The 10999-nt window shown below is 46.8% G+C and overlaps 1 protein-coding gene across 2 annotated transcripts; it reads left to right on the plus strand.

The window, feature by feature from the left end:
- The first annotated feature begins 8568 nt into the window (after positions 1-8568).
- FGFBP3 (fibroblast growth factor binding protein 3) lies at positions 8569-9546 on the plus strand. 2 transcript variants are annotated; one of them, XM_068951397.1, is made up of 2 exons: positions 8569-8617; positions 8921-9546. In XM_068951397.1, exon 2 carries the CDS (start codon positions 9001-9003, stop codon positions 9544-9546), a length of 546 nt encoding a protein of 181 aa, XP_068807498.1. In that variant the 5' UTR covers positions 8569-8617; positions 8921-9000. The 2 variants fall into 2 exon arrangements, with proteins under 2 accessions (XP_068807498.1, XP_068807497.1); XM_068951396.1 differs by having other exon boundaries at positions 8571-8635.
- Positions 9547-10999: the final 1453 nt, after the last annotated feature.

The raw sequence follows: 10999 nt of genomic DNA on the forward strand, positions 1-10999 counted from the left end.
ACTCATTTGGCTTTTAATCAAATCTGAAAAGTGTAGAGATGACAGTAAAGGTTTTGACACAAAGACTTTTGATGTCACTAAGGGAAGGATTCACCTTCATCAATGATCTGTGTCTACAGTGAAGGTATCTGGAAGTTTTCCACAATAATTTAAATAAATGAATGCATAAAGTAACACGGAGGATAGGCTGTTTACTAATGACTGAATCAATAATACAATAAGGCAGTATCAGAGACAATGTTCTTGGTACACATTTGTTAACAGAGGGAGGCAAATATATAATAGAGCTGAGTTCAAGACAGCAAAGTAGTAGTTAGACATTCTGTCTCTTTTATGTTCTGTATTATAGCAGAATATTCATGCTGTCAAACCACACTGTGACAATAATTTGATAATGGTAATTAATATCCATAATTTTCTAAGCATGCTTATCATGTAGTAGATTACCAAGTACTTCTGAGCCATGAATTACAGCAGCAGGAGAGTGATAATATCTCTTTGGTGTGCTGCTAGCCTTTGAACTAAAGCTCTTCAATAGCTTAAAAAAGAAAACGAGTGCGCTACTATAACCCAGAAAGCCCTTTGCTGTAATCACTCCCACTTTCAAATCCTTTATACCCTCAGCAATGGTCAAAAAAAAAAAAACTACTGCTCAGGTGGACTTCCAAAAAAGAAACGAGTTTGCCAACATTCCCCGTTGGCATTCCCTTTCCCAGTGCCCTGGCACTGCTGGGCAGTGACTCTTGCACAGGAAGGGGACATGCATGAGGTGCTCTGCTTGTGCCCTTTCACGTAGCGCTTGGACTGCATTACTGTCAGTGTCATCATCTGTATTCCCATTGCTACAGCAATTGGACTAAGAGTTTGTTGCAGGGGAATCTGAACGTTGGGCCAGTGGCCACATGTATTTTGCTCTAGGACTGAATGTGCTGTCCTGCTGTCTTCTTCACAGTGCCAGAGAGGAAGCTGGGAGGAATGGAATCCTTTAGGAACCAAATTATTAGATAAATAGCATCAACAAGAAAAAAAGCCAAATTTACGATTATATTTATGCAAACCTTTCCCCAGAGTGAAATTCTCTGTTCAAACAGTTTTTTGAAAGGTAACAATGACTTCTAGCTGCTTTCTTTTCCTTCCCCACTTTTCACTTGCAGCCGGATATTGTCAGGCCACATGTTTTTTTCTCAACACTTCAGCACTGATCACTGGTATTCGCTGAAGGACAATTTTGACCACCTAAAGTATTTTTTAATCAGTCTTCCTCATTGTGTTTTACTCATTGGAAAACTCTCATCCAAAACAAAGGCAACTTCTATTGATAGAGCCAGAATAAAAGTTCTGCATCACTGATGCACTTCAAGAACCCCTTTTTAAGGCTAGATTTTTAATAGGTATTTAGATAGCTAGTTCTCGATGGGAATGGAAGATAACTGCCTAAATGACTTCATAAAAAGTACCTGTACAAGGAACAGCAAGCATGACAACTATGCAGCAACTATTGCTAAGAGCAATAGGGTGTATTTGGGGCACAACAACTTACTTCAGGCTTCTTTCAACATCAGCTGATTTTGACCCTATGGCTGACAACTTATGCTACTGAAGGAACATCAAGTAACTTTAATAATGGTTAAAGTGGAAGCCATTTCCTTGGTGTAGGGTAAATCTATGGTGGTTAAAAAGTTGCTGTGATGCTCCTCAGAGGCACCACCTTCGCACATCTGGGTCTAGTCCAGGGACGAAGGAATGCAGATAAAGCATAATGCTTTTTGTGCAGTGCCGGTATCTGACATAGATCTCTGATAAAGCAAACTCTGTGACTGATTAAATTTGAAGCACAGGTCACTTTACTCACTACTACTGTCGCTTTTGCTTCCAGATGATGCACAATAGCTGTTTATCTGAACGTTCATTATCTTTATTTTATATAGAAACTACATTTTATTTTGCTTTTGAATAATTCTCTTTGTGAATTTAAATTCACAAAGCCTAACTTCGAGACGAGCAAGCTGGACAGGCAAAAATTTGAATTGTAAATGTCTCTTGTTGAGCTTCAGTTGTTGTTTCCCATGTCATATTTTATGAAGCTGAAATATGTGCACAAGCTGAGTTCAAACTATGCTTCAAGTCAGATGCTTCCAACTGCATTTTTCTCATGGGTTGCTACAACATACCTACTGCCCTGCAATCCAGGCAAATAACAGCAATTCCTGGGAAAAGCACAGATGGGAGATGAAGGGAATCTATATAAAGACATCAAAAATGAAATAACCTTGAGGATTAAAGCAGAAGAGTAGTACAGGGGAAAATTTTCTTGTGGTTTAAAACCACTGAGTACTGACACTGTAATTCCGCTATATTACTTAGGATATCATACATTTCTGTTCAGCAAGTGCTCATCACTGTCTCTTAGCCTCAGCTATAGACTTGTTTCAATGAAATCCAAGTTTTTCACTAACATTATATTCCAGATTAGACTATAGGATTTAGATAGGGAAATGTACATGTTAGAGTCAAAAGACCCATCACTCTTGGCAGTGTGTGGTAGGAAAGGAAAAACTCCTCACGGTATATTCCTTCAGGAACAAGGGCTTCTATGACTTCAGAGCACTTTTTCATGTTGCAATGGAAAATGCAATGAAGTTCAGCCCCCCTAGGGGCCTAACCTGGAAGAACTGGGTGGGCTGAATGGAAGGACGCATAGTGATTTTGATACCCATTAGGTTGAGCGTTGAACATCATGCAAAATTGTATCCACAAAACAGGCTTTCCCAAGTTTCAGCTGGCCTGCATGCCATCCCACTGCTCCATACTTCCTGTTAGCAGGGCTAGCACTCACCTCCATGAGCTGAAGGGCAGCTTCTGCCCTTTCCAAGACAGTGGTGCCTGCTGACACTCAGTTACCACATGCTCATTATAAAGGTCTCATCACTGTGCTGTCCTAATGAACCAGAGTACAGAAAGAATAGTTTATATTTCCTTTGTATTTCCTTTCCACTAGTGGGATATGTCCGTCTCATCAGCTGTCAGGGTGCCTGGGTATTGGATGTTCCCGAGTTAGCGAACAGAACACCTATTCTACTCGCATTCCAGTTTTGCTATCTAGTCCACAAAAATAATACCTGCTTCCTTCCTTACAGGACAAAAAAGATGAATTAACTAGCTTCTCCACAGCTCTTTAAAGCGCGGATACAGATGCAACTAATAGAGGAGTTTATAGGTTTTGTGGTTCTTTTTTGTCTCTAAACTGAGGAAATTCTCTTAAAGTGATTATTAATCATACTTAGAATATACAATAAGAGAAGGAACTTCAGTCTATCAGTAGTCCAATTTTGTCCTGCTTTGCTAATCCCTTGGTACATATTGAAGAGAGTATGGTAATAGGGCAAGCAACACTATTATGTGCTTTGGGGAGAATAACCACCATGGAACATGATGGGAAAATAATGTTTTGGGTTCAAGTTCTCTGTTATCACTTCTAACTTTCCAAAACTGCCTCCATAAAGGTCTCTATGGGCACCAGGAGCCTTTCATAAATGCATTACAGACTGCAAGTCCAGGCAGACCCAAGCAGCAGAGCCCACAGAAGCTGCCGTGCAGCTGGGCCTTTAGGGGTCTAGACCAAAGAGCTAGCAACAACAAGAAAACAGGCGGGAAAAAATTTACAAGCGCACTGTTTACTATTATTCACTTTTTTTGGTAGATATTCCATGTTTCCTAACACATGAATAAATATCATACTGTATAACACAAAAAAAATTACTTTTAAAGGAACTACTTGAAAAATTATTCTTGAAGCAAATGCTTGTTATCAGGATCCACATTGTTATCAAACCGGAAAACATCCTTTTGGAAACGCAGTGGCCTCTGTAGTTTCAAGGCAAACAACTATCAGTAAGAACATGCTGCTCAGCTGTTTTTATTTATATTAGGTTCTTAGTTCTCCTTTTAATCAGGTGCCTCTCCTTTACTTTGTTTATTACGGGGGTTTTCTGGTTGATGCTTATGCCTATTATAGCTTTACTTAAAAGTGGCAGTGTCACTCTGATTTTAATATTGGATTACAAGAGAAGTGAATCATATATTGTCAGAGTATACGTGCTTGTATAACCTGGGTATTTTTGCCCCATAAAATCAGTCTAATTTGTAGGGCAGGACGAACCTCATTGTTTGCTATTGTTTAATACATTGGCATTCTCCCCATTGTTTCAGGTCTCTAGATAAAACCACAATATAAATAACAAACACACAGACCATTGTATACAGTCATGGAGTTGTACTGGGAAAAAACATCCACTCTTTATTTAGATGTGACATCTTTCATAATTATATCTATTTTTTTGACATTTACTCTTCCTTGTAATAATCTACATATCAGCTGACATCATGGAAAACCCATCTCTAGCCTTTGCTTTGCAATCGGTTTAGTAAAAGAATTAAGCTCTGAATGAACTGAAGGACCGAACTTGCTCCAGCTTCAGATGAGGTGCTTTATTGGGGATGTTCTAGAGAAAGCATTATCCATGTTGCGTTTTCTCCTTGGAAAACCAGACAACGTCTATTAATTTTTATGAAATAAAATTAAGCCTACCAGGTCCGTTTGCTGTATGTTTCATACATTTGCCTTTTCAGTCTATCTGTAATTTTTAATTGAAAGCTGGTAGATCAGATATTTTGTCCTAGAAATCAGTATTATATTTGTTTCTTAAGTTACAATATCTGGTTTTGAAATTTTCCACTTAAGCCACAACACATTTAATCGTTTTTTAAGAAATCAGCAGTCTTCTGTTTACACTTTTGTTTTCAAATTAAAAATTTTGTCTTTTTTGAAAAGTTCTTCAACTACATTTTGTTAATTAAGTCCTCATAACTTACTTTTTCATAATGTGAAAATTCCTCACATTTCACAAACAAGAAAAAAAAAAGGAAGAAAACTCACCCCACTGAGTTTTCTCAATGATCTGTACAGCATGTTTCCTCCCTCATATGGAGAATGGCGAGTTCATGCTGCAGTACCAGGTTTTACACTAGCAGCCTTCCGCTATCCTCACACTATGCCTACAGCTTCTTGAATAAAAACAATCTTTCACACAATCTGAAACAAACATTCTATGGTAACATTTTAACAGCTGATCTCCTACATCATTTTAGCTATTTTTTCCCCTCTCTTTTATTCTTTAGCAACTCTTCTCACTTAAACGATGAAATAAAAACCCTTTCTTAGCATGTTGTCATCTTTACTGTATTGTGAAAGACGGGCAAAAAATAGTCTTGAGATGCATTTGTTGAGTTAGAATTTTTAAATACTTCAGATTTCCAGAAATGTTCAGATGAAAGGGGTTTTATGCTCCTGTCTCTATCTGAAATAAATAGTAAAGATCAATTTAAAAGGCAACTCATTTTTATTTTATCACATATGGTTTTTAAATTACAGAGTGCAGGTCTGTACGCATGTTGTTACAACAGTAAGGAATATATTTTTGTGTGTCTTTAAATCTACTTTGGAATGTCCAGCCACGGCTTCTATGAAAGGGAATGGTCTTTTTTTTTGTTTTGGTACTCTAATGTAAAGTCCTTTGTTCATTAATAGTAGAAATCAATTTTTTCTGTGATTTCCTATCACTATTAAATGGAGGAGGCTGATTTATTTTGAACCAGCTTAAATAAGGGGAAAAGGCAAAGCTGGAGTTCAGCCTTTCACAAGACTTAAAAATTTGATCACCTGATAGAAAAGCCTGGAGAAGTAGGAGTATTTCAGCAGATTCCATACCAAGTCCATATAAGGGGCATTGTCAACGTCTAGGTCAGCCCATTATTTATAAAATTAATAATGAAGCTGGGGAATAGTGGTCATGTGCTTTTCCTGTGAAAGGAGACAACAATAACTCTTTCACAAACACTAGAAAAAAGGGAAATGAAAAAAGAAAACTAATCTTCACTAGTTTGCCTCTCCAGAGAAGGTAAAGAATAAGCACGGTAACATCTACACGACCAAAAAGAAGTACCCTGACAGTGGATAAGATAACCTACCTTAAAAGTGATTCTTCAAACAAATTGGACAACTCTGCTTCACACTGAACAGATGATAGTAAGAAGGAGGCAAATGGACAAGGAGATCAATGTAATGCTATATAGCAATTACAGGTGGTCAGGACTTAATCTGAATACAACACCAAGGTTTGGTGGACTAATAAGCTAATGCACATGACGTGCCTTATGCTCACTGGAGCGACAGAGGGTCTTAAAAGTTACAAAGCAGTTCATTATGATGCCTCACAGTGGCCCGAGCCCTAAGGTAGACGCCAAGATTCCTCCTACAGCCCACGGAAAGACTTCAGTACCCATGAAAGGGATCTACACAATCCAGCACGCTGAGCGCAGCTCACAGGAAGAACCTCAAGCTTGTCCGTCAGAGGTAGCCCTTCTCCGGGACAGAGGGAAATACCAGTTTCCACTTGGAATTCTTGACTGCGAACCCTCTCCTATGGTTCATTGCCAAAGCCATTTTATTCCTTTCTCATGTCCCTTCATCTCCACTACTCCTTCCCTGCCCCCAAAGGAACAAACAGGGAGAGTAGTGACCCCCCCATGCTCTGAGTATGAAATGCAGCTGGGAAGTGGGAGATGTATTTGAAAATCCCCCCTCTCCTTGAGATGGGGAAAGGGCTCTGCATCTCACACTTTGCCCAGCACTTCTTCTCTCAGCCTCTGCAAACGTCTTTCTTGTTTTGGACTGTACAACTGTTTATTGCACTGACAGAAAGACAAATGAGTTAATATCAGGCTCGCTCTCTCTCTCACCCCATCGAGTCTCACTGAATATTAGTTGTTCAAATTAGCACTGCTCCATCAGGAGACATCAGAGGAGTACTGGTACCCCCGAATACCCCAGAGTAACTTAGGCACTCTCTCTGGATGCCTTTGCCAGCGTCCCAGCTCCAAATCAGATCCTTCCTCTGACATCATCAGGGCAGCCAGTGAGCCAGCGTGGAAGCAAACTAAAACATTTGTTGGATCCAGCTCACACTGCAGGTGTTCAAGAGCCACTGCCTCACAAAGGCAGGCAGGAATGGGTGGCCTAGGCATGATGGGGAGGCAGCCACAGACCAGCCTGAAGTGCTGATCAAACTGCATTCTTAGGAAATCCACATAAGGATTTAGAAGAATAGGTGCTAAAGTGGTGTCTAAATGCTTGGGTGAAGACAACTCTGCAGGCACATAGGCACACACCTTCCTTTGTGGCTGTAGTCGCAAAGGTCTCTTCTATGGATGCCCTACTATAAACACAGGCTCTCGAAAGAAGTCACTGTCAAGGAGGGATGACACTGGATAAAGCCTAGAGCAGATGTCACTATTCCAGTCAATCTTCCTGAGAAGGACATAACAGCAAATTTTTACTTCCTTGTACAAAGCAGCCTGCATCTGGCTTTTTGCTCCGGCGCCGGCAGCGGCAGCGGCAACTTCAGCAGCCGCCGCAGGCCGGGGCGGCGCGGCCGGCCAACCGCGCGGCGCCGAGCCTGGGCCGCGCCGACACGAGGTGTCGCCCTTGTGCCGCCGCGGGCGTTTCCGCGGCGGGAGCCCCGGCCGGCATCGCGCTCGCAGCCCTGCTCCCTTCAGGATGACTGCTGTTGGACCCACTTTTACATTATGTAATACCTGACGGCAGGATGGCGTACATAAATAAAAAGTCTAATCACTATACCAATATATAGGATAAATGTATACAGGGGGTGTGCGTGTATCCATATATATACCTGAGTAATGATCTTTCCAAAAGTTTGTGACGGATCATGGGACAGCCTGGACCTCCCTTGCAAGTGCCTTGGCAAGAGCTTCCCTGCCGCACAGCAGTGGGCCTCGGCGTGTTGAACAGGGACAAGCCGTTCTGTTGGTCCACTATTGCTAAGGCACCACGAAACTGCAGGTAACTCGGTGTCCTGTTGCCTAACATCTCAGCAAAAGGGTCAGAATGACAGGCGGTAGTTTGGAGCAGATGTGGAAAGTACATCACCCACGAAACTTCAGCACATGGGGAGTTAGAGACACTAATTCCAAGCAGAGATATCTCTGAAACTGGTGGCTAATCTCCCTTTCCCAAAAGTGTAGTAACACAAAGATCATGTCTAAATTCTGCTGAACTTTCTCCTGGCATTTTTAACACAAACGCTCCTATATAGCAGCCTATCCCCACGTTACAAAGAACAACCATCCCAGAATAATCCACATGGACATTTTCCTTTCAAAACGAGAATCCCTTTTTGTGATTTCATTCGATCAACTTCAAAAAAAAAAAAAAAAGTTCACCCAAGCGCCCTCTCGGAGGTCTGGCCCCGCGGGACGGCCCAGGCGGTTTCCCAGGTCCGCTCCCGCGGCGGCTCCCAGCCGCGCGGACACTTTTGCCTTAACCGGTTGTAGCTTCCTCGAATAAAGGCGACGAGGGGGTTGAAGGAAACTTTCTGCCAGTCGGTGCTAAGGGCGGGCCGGGCCGCGCGTGTCCCCCGTCCCCCGCGGGCCGCGGCCGGGGGGGCGGGGGCGGGGGCAGCCCCCGGCGTTGATAACCCCGCGCCCGGCCCCGCCGCCGCGCACGCCTCTCCGGCACCTCCACCTCGCGCGGCGCACGGTGAGCTCCCCGCGAAGGGTGAGGAAACAAGCGGTGGGGGCGCACGGGTTGGGGGAAATGCGGGGTTTTAGGGGAGCAGCCCAGCGCTCTCCCGGCTGCCGCCGTCGCCTGGCCTTGCCCCCGGGGGCTCCGCTGCCGCCGTGCCCCTCCTCGGGGCAGCAGCCTGCGGGACCCGCGGGTGCAGCGCCGGGCACCGCGGCCGTCACTGCGGCCTCCGCTTCCCGAGAGGGCGTCGGGGTCCCCCGGGCGCGGCCCCCCGTCGGGGCAGGCTGCCGCGGCCCCTCAGTGTCCGTGTCTCCGCAGGGCGCGGGGGATGCGGCGGCGCCCCCGCCGGGACGCTCCGTCGCTGAGGCACCGGAGGAGGCTCCCGCCGCGCTGAGGACATGATGCTCCCCCTGGCGCTCCTGGCGCTGGCCGCGCTGGGCGCCGCCGCCGGCGGGCCGGACCCGGACCCGGACCCGGTCGCGGTCCCGGAGCCGGCGCAGGCGGGGCAGTTCTCCACGCCGGAGCAGCACCGGTGCAGCTGGCAGCTGCGCTCGGCGGCGGGGGCCAGCGAGCTGCGGCTGAGCTGCCGGCCGCCGGCGGGCCGCGGGGCGCCGCGGCGCTGCGTCTACCGCGGGGAGCCGCGGCGCTGCGCCGCCTACGGCGCCCGCAGCCGCCAGTACTGGCGGCAGATCCTGGGCAAGCTGCGGCGGCGGCGGCACCCCTGCGCCGCCGGCGGCCCGCTCAGCGCTCGCCTCTGCGGCCAGGGCCGGGCGCCGCCCGAGGCGCAGCTCCGCCTGCTGCCCACGCCCGCGCCCACCCCCACGCCGCCGGGCCCGAGCGCCGCCGGCGGCACCGCGGAGCCCGCCGAGGACCTGGCGGAGACCTACTGCGCCGAGCGGTGGCACTCGCTCTGCAGCTTCCTCGTCGGCTTCTGGCAGGGCTGAGCCGCCGCCGCCGGCCGCGCCGCGCCGCCCCGTCACTAACCGCCCGGGCTGCGCCGCGCCGCCGCGGCCGGGGGTGCCGGAGGGGCTCGCCTGCCCTCGCCCTCCGCGGCGGCAGCCGGAGGCTCGCCGGGGCCTCGAGGGAGGCAGCGGCCCAGGCGGGCGATACCGCGGGGCAGGCTGCCTCGCCGGCCGCCCCCGCCCTCCTGAGGCGCTGCCGGGCCGGGGCTGCCGCGCACCGCCCGCTTTCTGCCGGTGCCCTGAAAGCACCGGCTCCTCCGCTGGCGCCGAGGAACCACCTGCGGTTAAGAGCCGTGAGAGCGCAGCAGGTGCTGTGACGGCGTGAGAAACGGGAGCGGCGGCGCGCCTTCCCCTAGGCTAGTGTTTAGCTCCCCGCCGGCCGGCCCCCTCGCCCGGCGCGCCGCCCGCTCCCCGTGCGTAGCCTTCGTCTGGCGGAGGAAGTTTTCTCTCAGATTTGTCAATGTTCGCCATTTTCTTTTTCCCAATAAAGTGCTAACTATTTTATGATACTGTACAGTCTCATGGAACTCTTTTCTCTCTGAAATCCTGTAATATATCTGCAGCACTGTACACTGCTGAATAAGCAGTGCAATGCAATGCCAGCCAGCTAAGTAACTGACGGAATAAAGGTGTCTAGGGAAAATTTGTGTATTTTTAGTATGTTACTTTTTCCCAAAGGAGATAAAGACCGAGATAACAGCTAATTGCTTTCCCCCCTGCACTCAAGTCAATTTCCACAATAGCTAAAGGTAAACATTACACTGAAATTGCCTAGCTTGAAAAATAAGACACTTATACCAAAATAAGGAACTACTATGTCTTCACTAAACAGTAACTCCTAGAAGGACTTTCTTGCTTACAGTCGCAAGATAAAAAGGCCTGTTTGGGTGAGACTTAGCATTTGACTTGTATGCTACCCACCTCCATAGAGGGAACCTTATTTCCGGGCTAGATGATCACTGACTGAGTTTAAACAGAAATGTAGTGGGGTTGGGGTGGGGGGGGCAGCAAAGCAAAACAAAAAAACAAAAACCATGGAAAGGTTTCCTGACAGAAACTCAAGTAGCTACATGCAAACTCACTTTGGCGATGAATGATGTTTTGTTTACCTAAGAAACTAAGCCCAAAGCAGCATTTGGATTTAGAGGGAAATATGGTTCATGCATTGCTACTGCATTATTCAGTCTTCTCAACTAGGTGCTGTTTTTCAGCTCGGTTTTGGACTTCATTCACAGGCTTGACCTTTTAGAGGCACTGAACTGACCTACACGTGGACCCTCCTACAACATTGGTATAGGCAGGCTCATCACACGCTTCTGTATGGGTCTGAGGTCTGAAAAGGGCAGACTGCCCACAGGGACCACGATCACAACACACTTGGTCTAGACCAAGAGGCCAATTTTTGGTGACAGATGCAGATTAGTGCACTGTCCCT

Source organism: Struthio camelus, chromosome 7, assembly GCF_040807025.1.
Source record: "Struthio camelus isolate bStrCam1 chromosome 7, bStrCam1.hap1, whole genome shotgun sequence".
NCBI lineage: Eukaryota > Metazoa > Chordata > Aves > Struthioniformes > Struthionidae > Struthio > Struthio camelus.

Excerpts from the sequence above, each read along its gene's own strand:
- FGFBP3 (XM_068951397.1), top strand. The coding sequence starts at position 9,001 with ATGATGCTCCCCCTGGCGCTCCTGGCGCTGGCCGCGCTGGGCGCCGCC.